General features: G+C 40.6%; 1 protein-coding gene across 19 annotated transcripts in view; it reads left to right on the forward strand.

Moving 5' to 3' along the window:
• The window catches only part of ENOX2 (ecto-NOX disulfide-thiol exchanger 2), a 289,817-nt gene that overhangs the window by 200,623 nt on the left and 64,551 nt on the right, over nucleotides 1-24,643 (forward strand). For all 19 annotated transcript variants that reach the window (XM_086389288.1, XM_086389286.1, XM_086389289.1 and 16 more), the window contains 2 exons: nucleotides 2,954-3,088; nucleotides 16,154-16,309. In XM_086389288.1, coding sequence (XP_086245414.1) covers nucleotides 2,992-3,088; nucleotides 16,154-16,309 — 253 coding nt within the window. In that variant the 5' untranslated portion in view covers nucleotides 2,954-2,991. The remainder of the gene's footprint in view (nucleotides 1-2,953; nucleotides 3,089-16,153; nucleotides 16,310-24,643) is intronic.

Consider the following 24,643-nt stretch of genomic DNA (forward strand, 5'->3'; position numbering starts at 1 on the left):
GGTTTGATTTCCTTGCAGTCCAAGGGGCTCTCAAGAATCTTCTCCAGCACGACATAGATAGGAAGACTCAATACTGTCAAGATATCGGTTTTTCCCAACTTGATTCAATGCAATTTCAATCAAAACCCAAGCAAGTTATTTTGTGGATATGAAAAAAAAATTATTCTAAAGTTTATGGAGAGGTAAAAGACTTGATCAGAATAGCCAACACAGTATTGAAGAAGAAGAACAAAGTTGGAAAACTGATGCTACACAACTTTAAGACTTACTATAAAGCTACAGTAATCAAGACAGTGTGGCATTGGTGAAAGAATAGACAAATAGATCAATGAAACAGAATAGAGAGCCCAGAAATAGACCCACATGAATAGAATCAACAGATCTTTGATGAATGGAGCAAAGGTAGTCTCTTTAACAAATGTGCTGAAACAACTGGACATCCACATGCAAAAAAATGAATCTACATACAAAGTTTATACCCATCACAAAACTAACTCAAAATGGATCATAGACCAAAATGTAACAGGCAAAACTATAAAACTCCTAGAAGACAACATAAGAGAAAACCTAGATGACACCTTGGATATGGGTATAACTGTTTAACTATAACACCAAAATTATGATCCATGAAAGAAATTTTTGGTCACCTAAACTTCATTAAAATTAAAAACTTTGTGAAAGACAATGTCAAGAGATTGAGAAAACAAGCCATAGACTTGAAGAAAGTATTTACAAAATACATACCTGACTATTGTCTAAAATATACAAGGAACTCTTAAAATTCAACAATAGTAAAACAAACAACCTGATTGAAAAATAGACCAGTGACTCATATAGTAAGTGTGTTAGTCGCTCAGTCGTGCCCGACTCTTTGCGACCCCATGGACTGCAGCCCACCAGGCTCCTCTGTCCATGAGATTTTCCAGGCAAGGATACTGGAATGGGTTGCCATTTCCTTCTCCAGGGGATCTTCCCAACCCAGGGATTGAACCCAGGTCACCTGCACTGCAGGCAGATTCTTTACCAACTGAGCTACAAGGGAAGCTCCACCCCCTCCTCATCAAAGAAAATAAATGTATGGATGGTAAATAAGGATATTGAAAAACTGCTTTCTATCATACGTCATCAGGGCAACGCAAATTAAAACAACAACAAAATACCACTACAAACCTATTAGAATGGCCAAAATCCAGAATACTGATAACACTGAATACTGATGATGATGTGGATCAATAGGAACTTTCATTTACTGGAGGTGGGGATGCAAAATGGTACAAGTACTTTGGAAGAAGCATTGATGACTTCGTTTTTTAAAAATTAATTAATTTTAATTGGAAGGTAATTACAATATTTTGGTGGGTTTTGCCATATATTGACATGAATCAGCCACAGGTGTATATGTGTCCCCCCATCCCAAACCCCCCTCCCACCTCCCTCCCCATCCCATCCCTCTGGGTTGTCCCAGTGCACCGGCTTTGAGTGCCCTGTTTCATGCATTGAACTTGGACTGGTCATCTCTTTCACATATGGTAATATACATGTTTCAATGCTATTCTCTCAGATAATCCCACCTTTGCCTTCTCCCACAGAGTCCAAAAGTCTGTTCTTTATATCTGTGTCTCTTTTGCTGTCTCACGTATAAGGTTGTCGTTACCATCTTTCTAAATTCCATATATATGCATTAATATACGGTATTGGTGTTTTTCTTTCTGACTTACTTCATTCTGTATATTAGGCTCCAGTTTCATCCACCTCATTAGAACTGACTTAAACGTGTTCTTTTTAATAGCTGAGTAATATTCCATTGTGTATATGTACCACAAGTTTCTTATCCATTCATCTGCCAGTGGACATCTAGGTTGCTTCCATGTCCTAGCTATTGTAAACAGTGCTGTGATGAACACTGGGGTACACGTGCACTGACGACTTCTTATAAAACCACATATGTTCTTACCATAGGGTCCAGTGATTGCATTCCTTTGGTGTTTACCCAAAGGAGTTGAAAACTTATGTTCACACAAAATGTGTACACAAATATTTATAGCCGTTTTATTCATAATTGCCAAAACTTTGAAGTAACCACAATGTCCTTCAGTAGGTAAAAAGATAAACGCTGGTATATCCAGACAATGAAATATTATTCAGCACTAAAGGTAAATGAGCTATGGAGCCATGAAAAGACTTGGAGTAAACTTAAATACATAAGACTAAGTGAAAAAAGCCAATTTGAAAAGGCTACATACTGTATGATTCCAAGTATATGACATTCTAGAAAAAGCAAAACTGTTGAGATGGTAAAATATCAGTGATTGCTGGGATTGGGGGAGGGGACAAGGATGAATAGCAGAGCACAAAGGAATTTTAGGGCAGTGAAATTACCCTGTGTGATATGGCTATATGTTATAAATTTTTCAAAACCTGTAGAATGTAAAACACCAAACTGAAGCCTAATGTAAACTATGGCTGTTGAGTGATTATGATGCATCAATATACATTCACCAGTTGTAACAAATGAACCACTCTCGTGAGGGATATTGAGAATGGGAGAGGCAGTGCATGTGTGGGGGTGGAGGTATATGTGTAATCTCTGTACTTTTCCCTCACTTTCACTGTGAACCTAACACTGCTGTAAAAAAAAAAAAAAAAGTTTTCTTTTACTTTAAAACAGGTAGGAAGGAGTGAGGGAAGGAAGGAGGGGGAGAGTAAAGGGAGAGAGAGAGAGAGAGAAAGAAACACTAAAATGCTGTCTGATAAATTGTGTGTTCAAATTCTATGACTTCTGCCAGTTCAAGCTGTATTGTTTTAACCCTTGTAAAGAGCTGAAATTAAGGCTGTATCCAGCACTTGTCCATCAGTCCATTTCTGTAAAGAGTTTGCCAGATTCACAATGATAAGTGAACCAGATACTGAAACCTAAAAACAACAAATTATTTTGCTTGTCATTTCTTTCTAGCTGATAATAGTAGAACTCTGAATGTGGATTCAACTGCAATGACTCTACCTATGTCTGATCCAACTGCATGGGCCACAGCAATGAATAATCTTGGAATGGCACCACTGGGAATTGCTGGACAACCAATTTTACCTGGTATGCTATTTTTAATCACCTCACAAGTGTTTCTTTTTATTGACCATGTGAACATAAATATAACAGTATGACACAACTTATTTTGAAGTTGACATTTACTAGATTCTGCCTAGAGTGTGCATTTTTGTAATATGAGCTTGATAGCTCATGAATTACAGGGTGGCCTGTAGTTACTAGTATACTCCCTATTGCACTATGGTCAAGCTAGGGCTATATCAGATGCAGGATATGGTCACTGAACATTTAAGTAGTTCATTGAAATAAAAGTACAAGAGAATTCAGCAAGGAATTATAGTTTGTCTAATTTTGTACATTTCTTAAGTGAAACAAATAAACGTGGAGCTAGAATGAGAACTTAGACATCCCCACAATCTTAGGTTCCTAAAGGAAAAGACAGGAGATGCTGAGAAATAACCCGAAGACTATTGTTAACATTGAATAACTGTTCGAATATTTAAAACAAAGTAACCTGTAAGAGAATGAGCACTGTGTACTAACTCCATCTCCACTAAAGATAAAAATCAGAATAAAAATGCCATATCATCTGAAGGGTTTCGTTTAGACACAAAAAACTTCCTGGAATGTCAGAGCAATTAACTATTAAAATGGGTTTGTTAATGTGCCTTGGGCAACTCAAATCTTGTATTGCCTCTGCGTATGACCTTAAATGACCATGAAAGTACTGCGAGTATTGATTTGGAGGGTCACAAAGAAATGTTAGCAAGTAGGCAAATATGCAAATGTAAATTCTTGAATGATTATAAATGATATATGAAATATAAATTTGATTTTTAAAATGGGTTTGTGAAGACATTAGAGAATCACCATATCACGAATCCTGGACTACTTTTAAAACATCCTAAACATTAATCTTCCAAATTCACTTAAGGCCAATCTACACTACTTGCTACTCAAAGTGTGGTCCACATAACCTGGAAGCTGTTAAGAATTTCAGAATCTTAGGCCACAGCCTAAACCTACTGAATCAAACCTGAATTTTCCATTGATCCCCACATGATTCATAAGCTCATTAAAGTTGAGAAACAAATCTAGAATGATGCACATAGGGTTGTTGTGAGAATTAAATCATACTTCGACAATGCCTGACACACACTAAGTGCTCCAAAATGTTGGCCATTTAAAAATCAAAATTAATATACTTCTCATAAACATTTCCTAAAGGAGTAGTGGGTTTTTTGTTTCGTTTTTCTTTCTTATTTCATTATAATAGAATTTAAACTAAAATTTCATGTATTATAGCTTTATATACAGTGGTCCTGAATCACAATCTCATAGTCTAGAGCAACTAGATTATCTGATTTGGCTTAAATATTACCAGTTCATGGAAGTCTGAGATGTATGGGTATATATCTTCAAAAATATCTTGAGGCCAGATCTGCTCTGATATCAAGGTATCTAAACATTAGCTTATATCAGATTATTTGTAAATTACCACATCTAAACATAAATCTGTGCTCACAAAGTAATCTTCAGTGCTTAGCCAGCCATCTACAATGTGGAACAACAAAAAAGGCCTAGCTTTGAGAGTAAAAAGGTCGTCCAAACCATTGTTACAGGCCCAATGCTTGTGCTTGGGTCAATGTTAAGCCTAGAAAATTGGGATTGTTTTCCTAACAGTAGCTCAGATGGCTATTTCTGCAGAAACAGTACCTTCTTAGTATTTAATAACACAGGTTGCAAGGACCAACAGCTTGTGTTAAATCCTGGCTTTGCCACTTTCTAGCTACATGACCTTGAGCAAAGTATTTGACCTATTTCTCATCTGTAAAATGGAGATGGTTATAGTATGTACCTCATAGGATTGCTGTGAAGGCTAAATAATATACTTAGCGCAATGCTTGGTAAGGTTTAACTAGTGTCATTATTATTGCTATTAGTCATTTTACATGTTATTTAAGATAAAGGAAATACTAATATACTTCCTTCAAATGGCTACTAAGCTGCCACTTACATTGAAAAGTACTTGGCTGCTAGGGAGCCAATGTTGGCTCTACTGAGTGTTCCTCACATCCACCCCAACTAGACATTTGTAACCTCAAGAGTGATTTTAATTTCTACTTCAAGCTCCTTTGCCCTCCTCTTGTTTTCTTAAGGACTATGAAGAAATGGCCTCTTAGGGTCCCCTTTAACCTTGTGATTCAATGATCATTTCACTATGCTCCAAGGAAAGTTTTGGAAAACTGTCTTAGAAATACTGATATTTAGTTCAGCAGTGCCCCTCTCTTAAATGTATATGCGGCAATAGTGCTAAACTGAGATACACTTGGTAAAGCTATGTGTAAAATCACTTCAATTATATTTGAAGTGATTTTTTTCTCCTTTCTGTATTATTTTTGGAGAAGGCAATGGCACCCCACTCCAGTACTCTTGCCTGGAAAATCCCATGGATGGAGGAGCCTGGTAGGCTGCAGTCCATGGGGTCGCTAAGAGTTGGAAACGACTGAGCGACTTCACTTTCACTTTTCACTTTCATGCATTGGAGAAGGAAATGGCAACCCACTCCAGTGTTCTTGCCTGGAGAATCCCAGGGACCGGGGAGCCTGGTGGGCTGCCGTCTATGGGGTTGCACAGAGTCGGACACGACTGAAGTGACTTAGCAGCAGCAGCAGCAGCAGCAGCAGTGCCCCTCTCTTAAATGTATATGGGGCAATAGTGCTAAACTGAGACATACTTTGTGAAACTATGTGTAAAATCACTTCAATTGTATGTAAAGTGATTTTTTTCTCCTTTCTGTATTATTCTAGGAAAGTGGTTTAATCATTGAGATTAGAATGTGGGCCCTGGATATAGACTGCCTAGGTTCAGATAAATCCCTGCTCTGCCATTAAGTAACTGTGTAACCTTCGACAATTTACCTAACCTCTCTCTGAGTCAGTTTCTCCATTTGTCAAACAGAATAATAATAGCATCTATGACTCGGCATTGTCATGAGGATTACTGAGTTAATACATGTAATGTAAAGTCTTAGAATGATGCCTGACTCACAGTAATTCCTCAATGAAGTCAGCTATGATTATTTATTATTTCAAGTTCACATCTGATAGATGACTCACACAAAAAAGTTGAATTATGACTTATTTTTGTTCTTAACAACAACGAAGTATAATGAATGCAGGGGCACATTTGTCCCTGGAGAAGCACTGGACAGTGACAGGTAAAGAGAACAGTATGTGTCTGACAGTGGTGATGACTGCTCCCTATACATCTGGTAGGGGTGTCCAGAGAAGTAGAAAGTGGGCACTACACTCCAATGCTGCCTACCCATCTTCTTGCTAGAGTCTGGGAAATAGGGGGGCTGCCATAGTTTTATATCATATTTTAACTGAATGGGATAAAACATCCCCCTACTCGTCTTCCTACTGCCCCAAATTCCTTACAATGGAAAAGGCAGCAAATGAGCCATACAGAACTGTCTCATCTGGCCTATCTCTGACAATAGAAAAGGCTTTGTCAATGATGAAAAACAAATGATACATAAGCTTTCTTGACGTCCCCCAGAGAGTCCAAATCCACATTGTCATGGATGCTGAGTCTCTTGGACACATATCTGTCATCAGGGCAATGTCTAGCTTATTACATTCATTGGATGGGGAACAGAGACAGGCCATCTCTGGGGTTTGGTGTGGAGCTCCCTTTCATCTAACATGGTGTTTTTTTGGACAACTGCTGTTCGATAAAATTAATCCACAATGATGCCAGATTAGAAGGTCCCCTCTGGCCAGTGCCTATCTTTCCTGCAAGAGCATTTGCTTTTCCAAGCTGGTCAAATAAGATTAATGTTAGTTTTCACATGAAGGGAGGCACCAAAAAGAGTCGAGCTGCCTCCTTAAGGAACATTGTTCTGCCTGTCATCCCGGATGAATCCAAGAATGGACCATTTAAAGGGTACTCGCTGAATACTGTGTGTTGCTTCCTTTATTTTCGCCTAAATTAAAATATCCTTAGCAACCAAATGGAGCCTGTGAAGTCCCAAAGAAGAAGTGTCCCTCATTATGGTGTCTCCACTGTATTGACTATGCCTCCTCCATAATGAGAGATGTTGGAAAATGTGGACTATGGACCTTATTCCCAGAGCAAGACCCAGCCCATCTATGAAAACTGTCATTGTAAGAAAGAGGTTCTCACTGGACATAGCAGGCAAACTCTGATGAGAACAGAAAGAAAGAATGAAGATGTGTGACACATGATAGATCACTGTGCTCCAAGCTCCTCAAGGAGGCCCGGACTTGGGTTTCTATTATTTTAATATTTTCCACAAATTAGAATGTGCCTTCAGTGGCAGATAAGGTTGAGATTCCGAGAAAGGAGAGCACTATTCATCATCATGGTGGACACTTCACCAAGAGCCAACGATATATAAACCAATGTACCAAATAGAACCAATGTCTCTCAGAAACAAGCTTGAATCCTACCAAGTGATGGCACTCTCAAGATTTCCCAAGGAAACTATTATGAAGAATCCAGTAAAGTGTGATGGTTTATGTATTCATTTATACAAGAAATATTTATTGAGGCCTGCTGTATGTGAGAAGCCCTCAGTTCAGTTCAGTTCAGTTCAGTCGCTCAGTCGTGTCCAACTCTTTGTGACCCCATGAACTGCAGCACGCCAGGCCTCTTTGTCCATCACCAACTCCCAGAGTTTACTCAAACTCATGTCCATTGAGTCAGTGATACCATCCAACCACCTCATTCTCTGTCATCCCCTTCTCTTCCTGCCTTCAATCTTTCCCAGCATCAGGGTCTTTTCAAATGAGTCAGTTCTTTGTATCAGGTGGCCAAAGTATCGGAGTTTCAGCTTCAGCATCAGTCCTTCCAATGAATATTCAGGACTGATTTCCTTTAGGATGGACTGGTTGGATCTCCTTGCAGTCCAAGGGACTCTCAAGAATCTTCTCCAACACCACAGTTCAAAAGCATCAATTCTTCAGTCATTGCCTTTGAGCTCAGAATCCAGTGGCAGAGGCAGCAAAGTCTGTATCACTGCACTACAATGAAGCAAGTGTCATAGTAGATACATATGGAAAAGTTTTGTTTCATCCAGGGTGGAATGGAGGAGGTGTTAGGTGGGTAGTGGTGATCAGGGAAGTTTCATAGAAGGGACAACATTTGAGCTCAGTGTTCAGGGATATATAGTTAAATATCAGGTGAAAAAGACAAGGAACTAACAACAGTCCAGGCAGAGGAAATGGGACACCAATGACTGGAAGGTATGCAAGATTATACAGTATGGGAACAATTGTTAAATCCTGAAGTGATTTCCATCACCCATTCCACGAAACATTTTTTTTTTTTTTTTGGTGTAATAAAGTTTTATTAAAGTGTAAAGGAGATAGACAAAGGTTCTGACATAGGCATCAGAAGGGGGCAGAAAGAATACCCCTCCACGAAACATTTGAGGCCGCTTTTAAAAAAGATTACAATTAAAGAGAAAAATTACAAGTAAAATAAACCATCATCTGGGAAAATATAAATGAGAATAGAAGGTGAAGGCCATGTAGGGAGATTAATTAGAATTCAGATGTATAGGTCATAGAATCCCACTCAGTTTCTAAAGGGGAGCTGCACTTGTGACCAAGTAGCCAAAACAAAGGCAATGGCATCCCACTCCAATACTCTTGCCTGGAAAGTCCCACAGACGGAGGAGCCTGGTGGGCTGAAGTCCATGGGGTCACTAGGAGTCGGACATGACTGAACGACTTCCCTTTCACTGTCATGCATTCGAGAAGGAAATGGCAACCCACTTCAGTGTTCTTGCCTGGAGAATCCCAGGGACGGGGGAGCCTGGTGGGCTGCCGTTTATGGGGTCGCACAGAGTCGGACACGACTGAAGTGACTTAACAGCAGCAGCAGCAGCCAAAACAAAAGGGAAACCTGATCAGTTATATAATTTGCATTTTCCCTGTAGAAAAAATATACCAATCCTCAGGAGAAGTCAAACTGTTCATGGCACTTAACACATGTGTATCTGTGTTTGACACCATAGTTCTGAAAGGATTTTTTCATAGAAATCTTCATATATAGTGGTGTACACTAAGATAGTTGAGCCATCTCCAAAGCCCACACACTGGGATGTAATCCAGGACCAGTTGATTCTGCATTCCTTAGTCTGATGCAAAGTGTAGAAGCTAAGAATATAGTGTATTTTTCATGAAGCTGTATTTGCTCAATTGAAAGGACTATTTTTTATTCAGAGATTATAGATTTCCTATATTTTTGGTTTTTAAATGTTCTGTCTTTTATGAATTGCAAAATGGTACATGGTTAGTTTTTGTTATTTTTTTCCATGTCTTTTCTTGGCAAATTAAGAGGTTGGCAACCTTAAATATATAGATGTATATGCTTTTATCTTATTCATCTCTAAAATCCAGAAATCTAGGAACCAAAGATGAGGTGTGAAATGTCCTCCCTAATGCCTTCCCAAAGGTGTTCACAGCGTCCCTGAATCTGCCAAATGTTCTAACAAGAACACAAAGAACAAAATAGGAAGGAATAGGGGGAAGGTGGGCTATAAAGATAGATAATTGCAAAAACTTATACTAAAGAAATAAAGCTTCATTGGTTGAAATTTGGGATCAAAGTTGATATTTATTAAGGAGAGTCTTTATGAGATGAAATTATACCACAAAACCCACCCGAGCCCAGCTTACTGCCTCGTTTGTCATTGTACATTGTTCATGTACAACATGAACCAGGCCCTGTCTCAGCTTTCCAACTAGCCTGAAGCAGGGGTTTTGATGATCTTCTGGAGAAGCAGGACAGATTTTTGGTAGAATTTGAGAGTCCCTGTGCAAAAACTTAGAAATTTCCAAGATGGCTCGTTGTAAGGTCAAGATCTTCTCACATCTTAGCCAAGCTGTCCTTAGAAATCTGTGTTCCCTCTTCAGGTTGTCTGCCTGTAAAGTTTTTTCAAGGATCTGTGTAGAGAGGAGGCAGTCAGGACTGTAGTGAGTTAAAATTTCTCAGTATCCAGGTGTAATTCATTTTCTAATGAATTTTGTAGGAAGTCTAAAGAGATAGCAATAATGTACCATAAATGTATACCTGAATTGGTATCATAATTTTCTATAAAATAGCTTAATTATGCATATATAATTAGATCCTATTTGGAACACTTATTTTAGACTAATCCGTAGTTGCATTTCAGTGGTTTTATTGTGCATACAGATTACCTCCTTGTGATCAAGGGTCTCTGGAATACCTAAAAGATTAGAAATGCCTTTAATGGATCCAGGGGGACTTGGTTGGGGAGAAGTCATCTTTCTGAGGGCAGAGCGGGGCCTCCAGCCAGCCAGAACCAGGGTCCAGTTCTGAAAAAGCAAGCAGGGTAGTAAAAACCCCAGCTCCTATATCTGCCTATCTCTAGTTCATACATTGCTACAATTCCAACTTCACCTGTAAGTCAAAGTTGAGACTTCGGATTTATTTATTTATTTTTATTGGTTCCTTCAGTATTCTTCTTTTAAGATAATCCCAACTTCTGTAACCACAAAGTTGTGTTGTCTGGCCTTAATTAGCTTTGTTGCTGTAAGATAGCCCCCTCCAGTCCATCTCGAGTCTCTCTGGTTATAGAGCATACAGGATGGTGCTTGGAGAAAGAATGGGCCAGACCCAGGGCTGAACCCTTCCCTTGAGCCCTCTAAGGATGCCACCTTGGGCCAGTCACCTCTCTCTGACCTCCCGTTTATCCCTCTAAATTGTGGGGATTAAATGAGATAATTCTGTTTCAGAAACCATCCAGCATTGTGTTTGAAATACAACTCTCAAAAATGCTACTTTCTTTCCCCAAATCATTACCGCAGTGAAAGTCAGTTGAGACTTTGGATGTAGAACAAAGGCCTCTAAATCATCTCACACTGTGACAATACATATATTGAATATGTCAACAGGAAATTTTGGCTGTGGAGATAAGCAACTTTAAGAAAGCCTTTTGGACAGGAACATTTGAAGGACTCTGCAGGTTGGATAGGTAGAAAACAGAGTTTATTCTCACAAAAAGTATTGTTTTCTTCCTGCGGACCCATGGACTTTGTGAAAAGCAGAGTAGACTAATGTTTGTCCAACTCTTTGTGACCCCATGGATGGTAACCTGCCAGGCTCCTCTGTCCATGGAATTTTCCAGATGAGAATACTGTGGGTTGCCATTTCCTCCTCCAGGGGATCTTCCCAACCCAGAGATCAAGGTCACTTCTCTAGCGTGTCCTGCATTAGCCAGTGGATTCTTTACTGCTGAGCCACCTGAGAAGCATGGCACCTTGGCGGGGACAGATAAAACACTAGACTCGGGTGGATCCTTCCTTCCCATTTACACTAGGACCCTCTCCACATGGTCTCTCCAGCATGGTAGTCAGACTTGTTACATTGTGACTGAAGCTCCCATAAGCAAGTATTCCCAGAGACAAGTAAACATTTTCTGTCTCTTGAGGCCTGGCCCTGAAAACGTGCACCACAACCCTTCTGCCATATTCTGTTGGTCAAAGCAGTTCTAGAACCCATCCAGATCCTCAAGAGGATGGGACATAGACCTCACCTCTTTACAGAAGGGGAATCAAAGAATTTTGTATCTACCTTCAATCCACCACGCTTGGAAAAAAGAATTATACAGAAACATTTTGTTATTCATCTACCATGTTTTTCAGCATACCTGTTTCACCTTATACCTGTAATTAAACTAATTCATGAAAACAGTTGCCATAGTACACTGAGAGGTGGTGCAGCGGTTAAGAGCATTAGAGTTAAACCGATCTGGATTTGAATCCTAGGTCTTGTCTCAGTTACTGGCTGTGTAACATTGGGCAATTGACTAAACCCTCTGAGCCCCAGTTTCTTTATCTATAAAAGGAAAGATAATAATAGTACCTAGCCCACAGGTCATTTGGAATGAGATTATATTAGCACAGTCCCTAGCACAATGGAAGCACCCAATAAGCAATTATAGTGATGATAATAATAATTGATGATAAAGCATTGTAACTCTTTGCATGGCTTTTCCCAAACTAAACTATGAGGTTGATGATTTTGTCCTACTCATTCCTTCAACCTCAACACCTGCAGAGGGGCTGGCATCGAAATATTTAAGGACATACAAGTAGATAGACATGGGGAAGATTGGACGGCAGCAGAGAAATGACATTTGCCTCCGTTGCAGCTCCCTGGCTCGGATAGACACAGAGAGCAGGGGACAGTAATATTGCTTAATAACTACTCTAGGTTGAGTTAAGTGCAAGTTGCTAGGCATCAGGAAAACTTAAGGCTACACTGAAACATTACTTAAAAATCATGTAATGGAGATGTAATAGAGCTGCAACTCAGAGGAACAAGCTGGCCCAACTACAAAACAACATTTGCAGCATTTCCATTAAACTAAAGTTTGGAAAATACATAAATCAGAAGAGGGAATACAAACCAACATCTTATGACAGTTCCACCAACGGCTATGTCAAGAATCAAGAAGGCAGTAGGGAAAAGGTTTTAGAAGAAGATATGGTAAAAGCAAAACAGAACATTTATTGTGAAAGTACTTTGGGGGATACCTTGGCCTATTCCACAACCCTTTTATAAAATAATTTCAAATTCCTAACGTAAAGTGCTAATACTATCTACATATTGGCTGTATTCCTCCAGTCAGAATAGGATCTGGAAAAGGAAGAGAACTTTTCTGGTATTCTGTTCCCAATGTATTTTAAATTATTGGACTTCTTTGATTTTTTTCAGGTTCCGCAATACTTCTGTAAGACCCATGATTTCAAACAGTTATTTTTCTATGTTGGTATTAGAAATTCAAGTCTACTTTGGTCTTCATGGTTGAAGATAAACAAAAGAAATAATCAATGTGATAGGAGCCCTTGAAATGTCATGTGCAATGTACAACCTGCCCTCCAGCAAGCCCTGCTAGGCAGTGCAGCCTATGGAACTCTTGGCATATTGAATGCAAAGAAGAAAGGGAGTTTATATACTCTGGCTTTAGCCATATGTCATGAATATACTTGCTTTTAAATGAATTTCATAAAATATTAATGTAATCATACTGAAAAGCGCTGTGGTGAGTACATCAGTCAAGAGTTATATTTATCCTGTGTATTTGTTTTTTGTTTGTCTCCATTTATTAGTAGACAGTACATGGAGACAGGCATTTCTTTCTCAGTTGAAGTGGCAAAACTTGTTTAATGAACTGATGTTTCTGTAATCTGTGGTAAGGTGGAGTTGTGAGTGATAGAACTATATGAATAACAATGAGGAGGCAGGCAGAACAATAAAAGGAAGACAAACATTTCAGTAGGAGGGAGAAATAGATGGGATTGTTTAGTTGGCACACAATCTATTCTGATCTTCTCCTACTGAAAATTAACAGTTTGTAAGTGGGGGAAATAATGTTAACAATTTTTCCAAAATCTTATACACAAGAGATCAAATGTTCCAAAGACATAATAGCATTTTTAGCCACAGCGTTCTTATTCTACAGCATAGGAACACAGAGTGTCAGGAGCCCTAAGATCTCCAAGATGGGAAAAAAGTCCTGGACTCCCTGCCCCGCTGTCTAGAGCCTGACAGGAGGCTATCACAAATGTTCGTGGGATGTGGAAGTGAGTGCCTGAACAAATGAATTTACTAGTGTGTGGACACATGTCTGGAATGGAAGAAAGGAAATTTACCTATCAGGACCACCATCGATCAGGCCAGAGCCTTTTATATCTGTTCTGTCCTTTCATTCCTTGAGCTAAATGTCATTGTTTATCCCTACTTTTACCAAAAAGGAGATGGAGGCACACAGATATTAAGAAATATCCCCCATGGTCATACAACTATCATATGGAGGAGAGTAGAGATGAGAATCACAGGGAGGAAAGAAAGGAGTATGCATGTATGTGAGTGCATGTGTGTGAGCACACACATTCAGGTACAAGTGGATACTTGTGTGTTGGGTGAGATAACATATGAGGGTTAAAAGTAAATTTGTTTTCAGAAAAATAAAATTTCCTCTTAGAAGAAAATATTTTCTTCCCAAACATGTTCAGGGTCTTGGCATCTCTGCATGACAGGCACATGAGAGGATGGGGAATGTCCTAGCTCTCTTAGGCTGGCTTGCAGTGGGTATTGCTTGTGTGCCACCCACCTGCTTATCTGCCCAGTCACAAGACTCCCTCCTTCTGGGCTTAACTGTACCCGGAGTTTTGCTTCTGTGTGAACCACAAATTCTTCCCACTGCTTAGATACACTTCCTTCAACATCTTAGAGAGCCAACCAGGGAGGCTCAGAGCCACCTTAAGGAGACACTAAGGCACTGTCCCTTGGGCCTGAGTGGTAAGCAGGGTAAAGTTTTGGGGGCTAGGGCCTACCACAATGATCAGTACTCCTTATGCAACACTTCCTTTGTTTGCAGTACACTGTGCCTGCCTTAACAGAGGACAAGAATGAGAGGTGAGGAAATGAAGTACAATGCACTCCCTTCTCTCAAAAACGTGCATCTTGTTATAGAGACAAATTTTAAACAATGAAATCAGTACTGCCTTTAGACCCAGGCAAGTGGGGCCCCTGCCATGGGCCCTCACGTCAGGGGACCTCGTGCTTTGGAATGACTGTCTCAGTATTTTGTAAGTCCCTTTCCAGAGCCAAGGACTGGCCGGTAGGTGGTACCATCAGGATAGGTGCCCCAGTCCAGAGCAGGTCCTATGTGGGTCTTGATGCCAAGAAGCACCTTTCTCAAAATTTTCTAGGTTTTTCTCCAGTGTCTGGCATTGACCAAGGCTTGCAGTATCATCTAAGCAAGGGGCCCCAATCTCAAATTGAACCTGTGCGGACCCCAGTCCCCATTTTTCCCCTTTGCACTCTGCAGTCCTTTATGCCACATGTGGATTCAACTGGATGCCCCAAGAAGCTTCTGAACTCATGCCTGTAGAGTCCTCCCAGGGTCTTGGTTCCAGGAGAGTATCCTGGCAAGTAAATCACTCCAGCTGGCTGGTATGGTATTTCTTTCATGGTATCACATGGGCTACCAGAATAGCGTTGGTGCTGATTTGGGGTGAGTCAAATTATATATCTAGACAAACCCCATAAACATATTTGTCTGGGGGCTCCCACACACCCTAGAAGCAAACCTGAAAGAAACATTAATAAAAGATGATGCAAAATAAAATTCAGTGGCAACAGGTATAGAACAGTTTTTGACACAGAAATAAAAATGAACTAGAATTATCTGGAAAGTGTTTTTCAGGGAGTGTGGGACTTTGAGCTAGGCCTTGAACCATGGGGGAGAATCTGGGGAGGCTTGAATGATTCCAGGCAGGCAGGGAGAACAACAGGAACAAAGGCACAGAGAGTAGTTATTTACTGAGCATGTTTGTGCTATGCATTCATCATCTTTATTCCTCACAAATTCCTATAAAAGTAGGTGGAATTAACCCCATTTTGCAATGATGGAATGGAGGTACAAAAGATTCATCTCCTAATCAAATAGTAGAACTAGGACCCAGGTCTGCCTAAACCCGAAAACTGTATGCTTTTAACACCATGCTATAGTGCAAAAATACTGGATGCTTGGAGCTGGTGCACTGGGACGGCCCAGAGGGATGGTACGGGGAGAGAGGAGGGAGGAGGGTTCAGGATGGGGAACACGTGTATACCTGTGGCGGATTCATGTTGATATATGGCAAAACCAATACAATATTGTAAATTTAAAAATAAAAAAAGACAGGAAGTGTTACAAGGGACAATGTGAAGCCTGGTCTGAATGGAGCAGAGAGTGTGTGTTGGGAACTAGTGAAAGGCAAGATCAATGCACAAGACACAGTCATATTATTCAATACAAAAGGCCTTGGATGTCAAAATGAGATATAGACACAAATAATCACTGGCCAAACAGAAACAGCCCTAAAGAAAAATGCACAATTATAATATTTAAGGTCCGGTAATGCTAATAATGTGTTTTCCTAAATATTTTGCCTCTGTCTCAGAAAGACCTTTGGTTTGAAGCTTATAAGGTAACAGTCTACCTCTACTTGATCTTGCCTGGTATAATTGATTATTCTCTATTTCCTCTCCTTTTTTTAGATTTTGATCCTGCTCTTGGAATGATGACTGGAATTCCACCAATAACTCCAATGATGCCTGGCCTAGGAATAGTACCTCCTCCAATTCCACCAGATATGCCAGTAGTAAAAGAGATCATTCACTGTAAAAGCTGCACACTCTTCCCTCCAAATCCAAGTAATACTCTGCTTTTTCTCCACACAAGTCAAAATGTTTTGGTGTATCAATCCTTTATTATTTGTTTTGGTATTAAGAGTCCTGACAAGGCAATTAGTGCCTATAAAGTGGTAGCTTCTGGGAGGGAACCTAGCTTTGGAATTGAATTCAAAATTTAACACTCTTAACACAGCTTAAAGTGAACTGGCATTCTAGTTCCTTTTTAGGATTGAATGTTGTTGAAAGGGGGCTCAGGTTATTTGAGTGGAGAAAACACGAATAGAGAAGCCTCCCTTAGTTCTCTGCTGAGAGTATGGCAAAAGTATCGTTTTTGTTAACAGCCCCAAGATTTTTAAAGGTGAATGGAAAGAGCAGGTGCAATGGGAAGAGTAGGAATCTGGTATGAGTGACTTATCTTCTCCAGAGCCCACCAACCATGTCTGATAAGCCTTGATCTGATTAAGTCTGATAACCCCAGTAGTTATTCCTGCCTGTCTCTTACATCCTCTCAGCAATAAGGTCAGGTGATTTAGGGACTCTCACAGTCTCCTGATGCACCAGTCTGATCTGCTTCTCTCTTATTTCTTCATTAGAGAGTATCTCTACCATTGATTCCTTCCCCTCTCTCTCATCTAACATTTCATCCAGGTCCTTGTCACATATATAGAACCCTAAAAGTCCCGGGGTTCCCATTGCCCAAAGATTCAAAGTCCAAATTCTGGACTTCAAAAGCCTTTCACTGGTCTGCTTTGCCAACTTAAAGAAAGACCCGTAACATAAGAGTTGTGAGTTTAAATTTTATTCAGGGTCTTGGTGAGGACTACAGCCCAGCAGACAGCAACTCAGTTTGCTCTGAGTAAAACTACTCCAAAAAGGTAGGAGAGAGCTCAGCTTATCTATGATTTTTGGCTAGGAAATCTATACAGTCAAGCATATGTCTTCATAAATGATTACTGCTAATCACCAAGAACAGATATCTCAAGTGAATGACTTTAGTGCTTTGCTATGGATGGGAGGCTTCAAGAATGCAGGGTCATTAAAATTCTTCTTGAAATATACACTGAACTAGCCTTAGGGCCTGCCTGTCCAAATCACAGAATGCCTCATCCTGCTTTTCATCCTGAATTCCTCTCAGGATACATTGTTGGTCAGCAAATGCAGTGGGTTGTGACTTAACCCCTGTAGAACTGGGTGGTGATCAACACACTTTGTCTTAGTGACCCTAATTTTCCTGTCTCCACAGCATCATGTGACCATCTTCAACATATCATTTCTGCTTGCCCACAATCCAGTCAAATTCAACTCTTATTTAATCTCACTCCCTTCTCCAACCTACCTCTAAGCCTACCATCTCCCAAACACTTCCATGAGAAAGGTACTAAAATTAAAACAGTAGTTAATCATTTATCATTCTAATACATTTTCACTAAAATATTGGGGGCTAAATCCAATGGATATTTTTAGCCCTTATATTACTTTATTTCTCTACTATATTTGCTTCTTGAAACCTTCATCCTTCTTGAAACATTAGGTCATTTGAAGCTGCTAGAATGACCACCAGAGAGATTTGTATAGATCAAGAGGAGGATAACAAAGCAGGACACCCTAAGGAATTCTAATGTTTCAAGAGTTAAGAGAGAAAAGTTTCTGTACACTCCTTAGCAGCAAAAGTCCTCAAAAGACTTCATCTTTACCATTTCCAGTCTTTCTCTTCTTCTCTCCTAAATCTTCTTCATTTGGGCTTTTGTCCCACCCCTCTATCACAATGTCCCTTGATTAATAACACTAATGTATTCAGCACTCATAAAGTTAGACAAGCATTCTCATTCATGCCTGGAAACCAGTCATTTATAAGGACCATGACAGTGACATTTATATAATATACTTTTAAAATATTTGATAAATTAATAGATAACAATGACACTACATTATAATATGTATTGATTTTATGGCACTAGTTGCTATAAACTTTTTTCATACCTTTAAAAAAAAGGACACTAATGATTTCACAATACTAAATCCAATGGTCAAGTCTCAAGTCTTTTCCTGATTGACCTAATAGCTCTGAATGACACAGTTGACTATTCCTTACTCATTGATATACTTTCTTCACTTGACTTCCAGGACACTACACTATTTATTGGTTTTGCTCCCCACACTGGTTGTTCCTTGTCAATCTGCTTTGCTGATAACCTTCTGTTCTCACTGACTTCTTATTATTGGAGAGTCATGTGACTCAGTCCTTGGACCTCTTCTCTGTCTGTACTTATATTGAAAAAAAGTATGCCAATGATTGTTGTTTGTTGTTGTTTTAGTCACTCACTAAGTTGTGTCTGACTCTTTTGTAACCCCATGAACTATAACCTGCCAGGCTCCTGTGTCCATGGGACTTTCCAGGCAAGAATACTGGAGTGAGTTGCCATTTCCTTCTCCAGGGGATCTCACCAACCCAGGGATTGAACCGACATCTCCTGAATTGGCAGGTGGATTCTTTACCACTGAGCCACCTGGGAAGCCCCATGCCATTGATACTCTAAATTACATTTTTAGCTCAGAGCCTGTCTCTGAACCCTGAACTCATATCCTACTGCTTATTTGATATCTCTACTTAGATATTGAATAGACATCTCGTATTTAATATGTTCAAAACAAAACCCCTAATATTTGCCCCCAAACCTGCTCCACTAATATCCTTCTCCATCTCAGATAATGGCAACTGCATCCTTTCAACTAATCAGCCAAAACTTAAGGGTAATCCTTAATCTACTCTCTTTCCCTCACACACCATATTTAATCTGTTACAAAACTGTGTCAAGTCTACCTTAAAATATATAACTAGAATTCTACCATTTTCATGATAATTACTGCCGTGGCCCAGTTTATACCCACAATAATACATTTTCTGAACTATTGCAATATTCTTCTAATTGTGCTTCCTCTTTCACCCTTACCCCCTATAAGTTCTTCTTAAGAGAGCAGACAGGAGTGATCCTTTTTAAAACCTAAGTCAGATCATGTCCCTCCTCTACTTAAAAGCCATTAATGACTCCCTGTTTTACTCAAAATAAAGGCCAAAGTCTGTTTAAAGGCACAGAAGGGCCTCCCTTTCTCATACTGTCTCTTTGACTTTGTCTCTTACAACTCTCCTTTGCAACACCCATTGTTCCAGTTATATGGGCCTCCATGCAGTTCCATGAACATTCTAGGCACTCTTCCATCACAGGCCTTTGTATTGGTTCTTTCCTCTGCCTGAAATACTCTTCCCCTAAATATTTGCCTGGCTAACTCACCTGCCTCCTTCAAGTCTTTGCTCAAATGTCTCTTCCTCAGTAACCCTGACAACCTATTTAAAAGTTCAGTCCTCCCTGCCACATTCACAGTTCTATTTACCTCTCTATTTTTCACTTAATACTTACTACCTTTTAACAAGCAATTTATAGAATGTAAACACCACAAAGGGGCTTCCCAGGTGGTGCTGGTGGTAAAAAACCTGCCTGCCAGTGCAGGAGACCTAAGAGACCCAGGTCTGATCCCTGGGTCAGGAAGATCCCCTGGAGTAGGAAACAGCAACTCACTCCAGTATTCTTGCCTGGAGAATCCCATGGACAGAGGAGCCCGGTGGGCTACAGTCCGTGGAGTCTCAAAGAATCGGACACGACTGAACACACATGCATGCGTGCACACAAACTCCACAAAAGGAGGAATTTTTGTCAGTTTGGTTCACTAATATATCCCCAGCACTGAGAAAAGTATCTGACATATAGTACATGTTCAATAAATATTTATGAATAGTAGAGGGATGGATGGATGAATACGGAAGGAGAAGTCAGAGGTCTAGAAGTCAAGAGAACATGAGGTAATTACACGACATGCTGATCACTTCCTAATCTATTTTTTCACTCCATGGCTCTCTTCTGAGCTTCAGACACATATAGCCTACTGACCACTAGACTTTTCTAGGTGGATCTACATCAAATGTGCAACAACAGTATTGAAGTATTAATAGTGAGCAAACTACCAGATTAAAATCGAGGGAACTGTGTTTTACCCCAGCTCTATCACCTGAGGGAATCTTGGGCTAGTCACATGACCTCCCTGGGTCTGTTTCCTTGTCTGTAAGTGAGGCTATCGGGTTAGGTTAGCCTAGATACTTACAAGGTTTCATCCATTTCTAAAAACATGATTCTTGACATTAAAAATGGAGCTACCAGAATAATTGTTCACCTAGGCAAAAGTCCCTCAAAATGTATATTAGGCAAAGCAAAAGCAAATGAGTAGAGTTTTGTGCCTTTAATGAAACAGGCAGTACGGGTATAATAATTAAGAACCCCAAAGCAACATAGGACTGGTGTCATATCCCAGATCTCTGTCACTAAATAGCAATGAAATCCGGGGTAAATAGCTTAACCTCTCTGATCTAGACCCAGCAAAATCAATTCTGGTCTAAAAATCCAATGGATGAAACTAGACTGGCGCTGACTGTGCACTCCTAGGAGTCAGTGAAAGTGTTAGTCGCTCAGTCATGACTGACTCTTTGCGACCCCATGGACTGTAGCCCACCAGGCTCCTCTGTCCATGGAATTTTCCAGGCAAGAATACTGGAGTAGGTTGCCATACCCTCCTTCTGGAGAATCTTCTTGACCCAGGGATCGAACCTGTGTCTCCTGCATTGCAGGCGGTTTCTTTACCATCTGAGCCACCAGGGAAGCCTAGGAGTCAGAGATATGGCAAAAGAAAGCTCTCTGGAACACAGGTACTTTTTTTTCACAAGGTGGCTATCAGAGATTTACTGCATTCCCAATTAACAGTCCTCAGTTGGTATAAGAAGAGAAACAACACCCTCTCTCCAGAGAAGTCGATTCTGTGAAGATTTTTCACTTCGGCTAATAGACCTTCTGTGTGGAGAGGTTACATTTTTCATCTACTGTGAAATAACAGTGACCATGAAGTAACTGGTGGAATATCATCTGATATTTGTGTGCAGGCATGTGGGGAAGCACCCAGGAGCCAGAAAAAGAGCAATCATTTCATTTTACCACCTCAAAACCCGCTGAACTTATTTTGGCTCTTAGGGCTGGGCTCTATAAAGAAAATTAGAGAAAGTGGATAAATTAATAGATTCACTGGCCTTCTGATTACTTCCAATCAGTTGGGATTACATTAAAATATACCCGACCCCTGCTGATTGTCTAGGGGACCTTCAATCTTGGGCTGTCTGATGAAATCAACTCAACAATTTTGCAGTATGCAAATTCTGGCAAACCAGTTGAGTGGTCTGTGATGCCCCTTTGAAAAACAGGGTGCAAGTGGTTTATTGGTGGAAGTGGTTTATTTGATGTGCTGCTCCAAGCCTCACTTCTCCAAGATCAGCAGTGACTTTGATCTGAATGCTGATTGTCCCAACACAGCTCCCCAGAGCGGCTGCTTAGTTGTAATTAGAATTACCAAAAGCTCCTCCTTTTCCATTACCAGAGATTAGAGTGCTTTTTACTCCCAGTTATCTTAAATCTTTTAATGCAGAAGTTTCTTCTTCTCCATCCAGGAGTGGTGATTGGGGTGTTACAGGAGCTTAGCACATTACCTGATTAATAGGTGGACTTTGAATTTGCTCTCCTATGGAGTTACCATTGCTGTGCCCAGATCACTGAATTTCTGTGGGATTGGAAAATCAGGCCCAGACAGCAAAGTGCTTTGTGCTGCTAATTAAAGAACAAGTACTATCCATTAAGGAAGGTAGTACAGCCCATTGCCTTGCTGGTGGCAATACACCTGAATCTCAGCAAATGCTACGTTTACCCAAGGAAAATAAATAAATCCCGGGCATTCTTGACATGACTCTTAGTGGCTTTTATGCTCCTTTACTCAGCAGACAATCACCACAGAATAATCACAGCATCTAAACAGGGTGGTGATTTCATCACAGAATTTTTCAATCCCACAGAAGTAGTCAAGGGAAGGAGCCTTTGTATTGTTGGTATTCCATGTAACTATACTCTTTAGAGTCTCTCAATGGACTTAAAGGTAGACCTAACTAGGTTTGACTCACATTGTATAAAAAGATGATTATTTGCTTCACAAGAATAGTATTTACCATTGAAATCATTTAATAGTAAACTTCAGAAGGATTCAACAACAGGATTCTATTCAAAAGCCTTAGATTTGAAAACATGACTCTAGATGTTTTCTAGACTGAGCAGAACCCTTCGGGGCCCTACAGGCTACAAAAGGCCCTCCATGTCCCCTATTTCTTGTTTGCAGGAAAAGGTTTTGGTCTCCTAGGCCTTCCGTGAGTGCCAAAGAGCAGGTACTAGCAGTTATAATTATAATTGGAGAAGTGATAGCATACAGAAAGAAAGGAAAAGCAGTTAAGAAAGATAGCTTGAACAATAACAATTAAGCAATAAAGCAGAGTGCTAATTCCTCCTCAAGGGATTTGCATAACAATCTGACACAGATCTTTGAGTTGTTATGCAAAAGCTGACACCCCCTTCTCCCTGACCCTCCCCCATCCCAGGTGGAAGATGGTGACTACTTGCTCACCACATGTAGACCCCAGGCTGGTTGGAACCAGAAGGTTGATGATTAAGACTCCCCAAACACCACTCTGTTTCCTCCCCACCAACCAGTCAGAAGAAAGTCATGCTCCCAGCAGCCCTCACCTCAAATATGGCCTTTAAAAACCCTTCCATGAAAGCCATCGGAGAGTTCAGCTCCGTTGAGCATCCCTTGCTCGGTCACTTCAATAATTGCTGTACTTCCCTGGTGGCTCAGACGGTAAAGAATCCGCCTGCAATGGGTGAGACCATGGTTCGATCCCTGAGTCGGGAAGATACCCTGGAGAAGGAAATGGCAACCCACTCCAGTATTCTTGCCTGAAGAATTCCATGGACAGAAGAGCCTGATAGGCAAGACTCCATGCGGTCGCAGGGTCAGACATGACTGAGTGACTAACACTCTCACATTCACTTTCCTTCAGCACACCCTGGGTTCTGGTAGATTGGCTTTACTGCTGGAGCCGGTGGGAGGTAGAGGAGCAGACCCAAGTTCAGGTCAGTAATGGTTTCTCTAGCACTAAGAATGCTTCCTTCCCACACCCAGCCTTATCTAAAGATCTGAATAAAGCAAGGAACTGAGAGTTTAGAAGTCCAGGTCTTAGTTCTCACTCCATTCCAGACTTCTGGTTTGGTTTGGTTCAGTTCAGTTCAGTCGCTCAGTCCTCTCCGACTCTTTGCGACCCCATGAATCACAGCATGCCAGGCCTCCCTGTCCATCACCAACTCCTGGAGTTTACTCAAACTCATGTCCATCGAGGTGGTGATGCCATCCAGCCATCCCATCCTCTGTTGTCCCCTTCTCCTCCTGCCCCCAATCCCTCCCAGCATCAGGGTCTTTTCCAATGAGTCAACTCTTCGTATGAGGTGGCAAAAGTATTGGAGTTACAGCTTTAGCATCAGTCCTTCCAATAAACACCCAGGACTGATCTCCTTTAGAATAGACTGGTTGGATCTCCTTGCAGTCCAAGGGACTCTCAAGAGTCTTCTCCAACACCACAGTTCAAAAGCATCAATTCTTCGGTGCTCAGCTTTCTTCACAGTCCAACTCTCACATCCATACATGACCACTGGAAAAACCATAGCCTTGACTAGATGGACCTTTGTTGGCAAACTAATGTCTCTGCTTTTGAATATGCTGTCTAGGTTGGTCATAACTTTCCTTCCAAGGAGTAAGCATCTTTTAATTTCATGGCTGCAGTCACCATCTGCAGTGATTTTGGAGCCCCAAAAAAATAAAGTCTGACACTGTTTCCACTGTGTCCCCATCTATTTCCCATGAAGTGATGGGACCAGTTGCCATGATCTTAGTTTTCTGAATGTTGAGCTTTAAGCCAACTTTTTCACTCTCCTCTTTCACTTTCATCAAGATGCCCTTTAGTTCCTCTTCACTTTCTGTCATAAGGGTGGTGTCATCTGCATATCTGAGGTTCTTGATATTTCTCCCGGCAATCTTGATTCCAGCTTGTGCTTCTTCCAGCCCAGCGTTTCTCATGATGTACTCCGCATAGAAGTTAAATAAGCAGGGTGACAATATTCAGCCTTGATGTACTCCTTTTCCTATTTGGAACCAGTCTGTTGTTCCATGTCCAGTTCGAACTGTTGCTTCCTGACCTGCATACAGGTTTCTCAAGAGGCAGGTCAGGTGGTCTGGTATTCCCATCCCTTTCAGAATTCTCCACAGTTTATTGTGATCCACACAGTCAAAGCCTTTAGCATAGTCAATAAAGCAGAAATAGATGTTTTTTCTGGAACTCTCATGCTTTTTCAGTGATCCAGTGGATATTGGCAATTTGATCTTTGG

The sequence above is a fragment of the Bos grunniens genome, chromosome X, assembly GCF_055505025.1.
Source record: "Bos grunniens cultivar Pamir isolate PY7600 chromosome X, Bosgru_T2T1.0, whole genome shotgun sequence".
Lineage (NCBI taxonomy): Eukaryota > Metazoa > Chordata > Mammalia > Artiodactyla > Bovidae > Bos > Bos grunniens.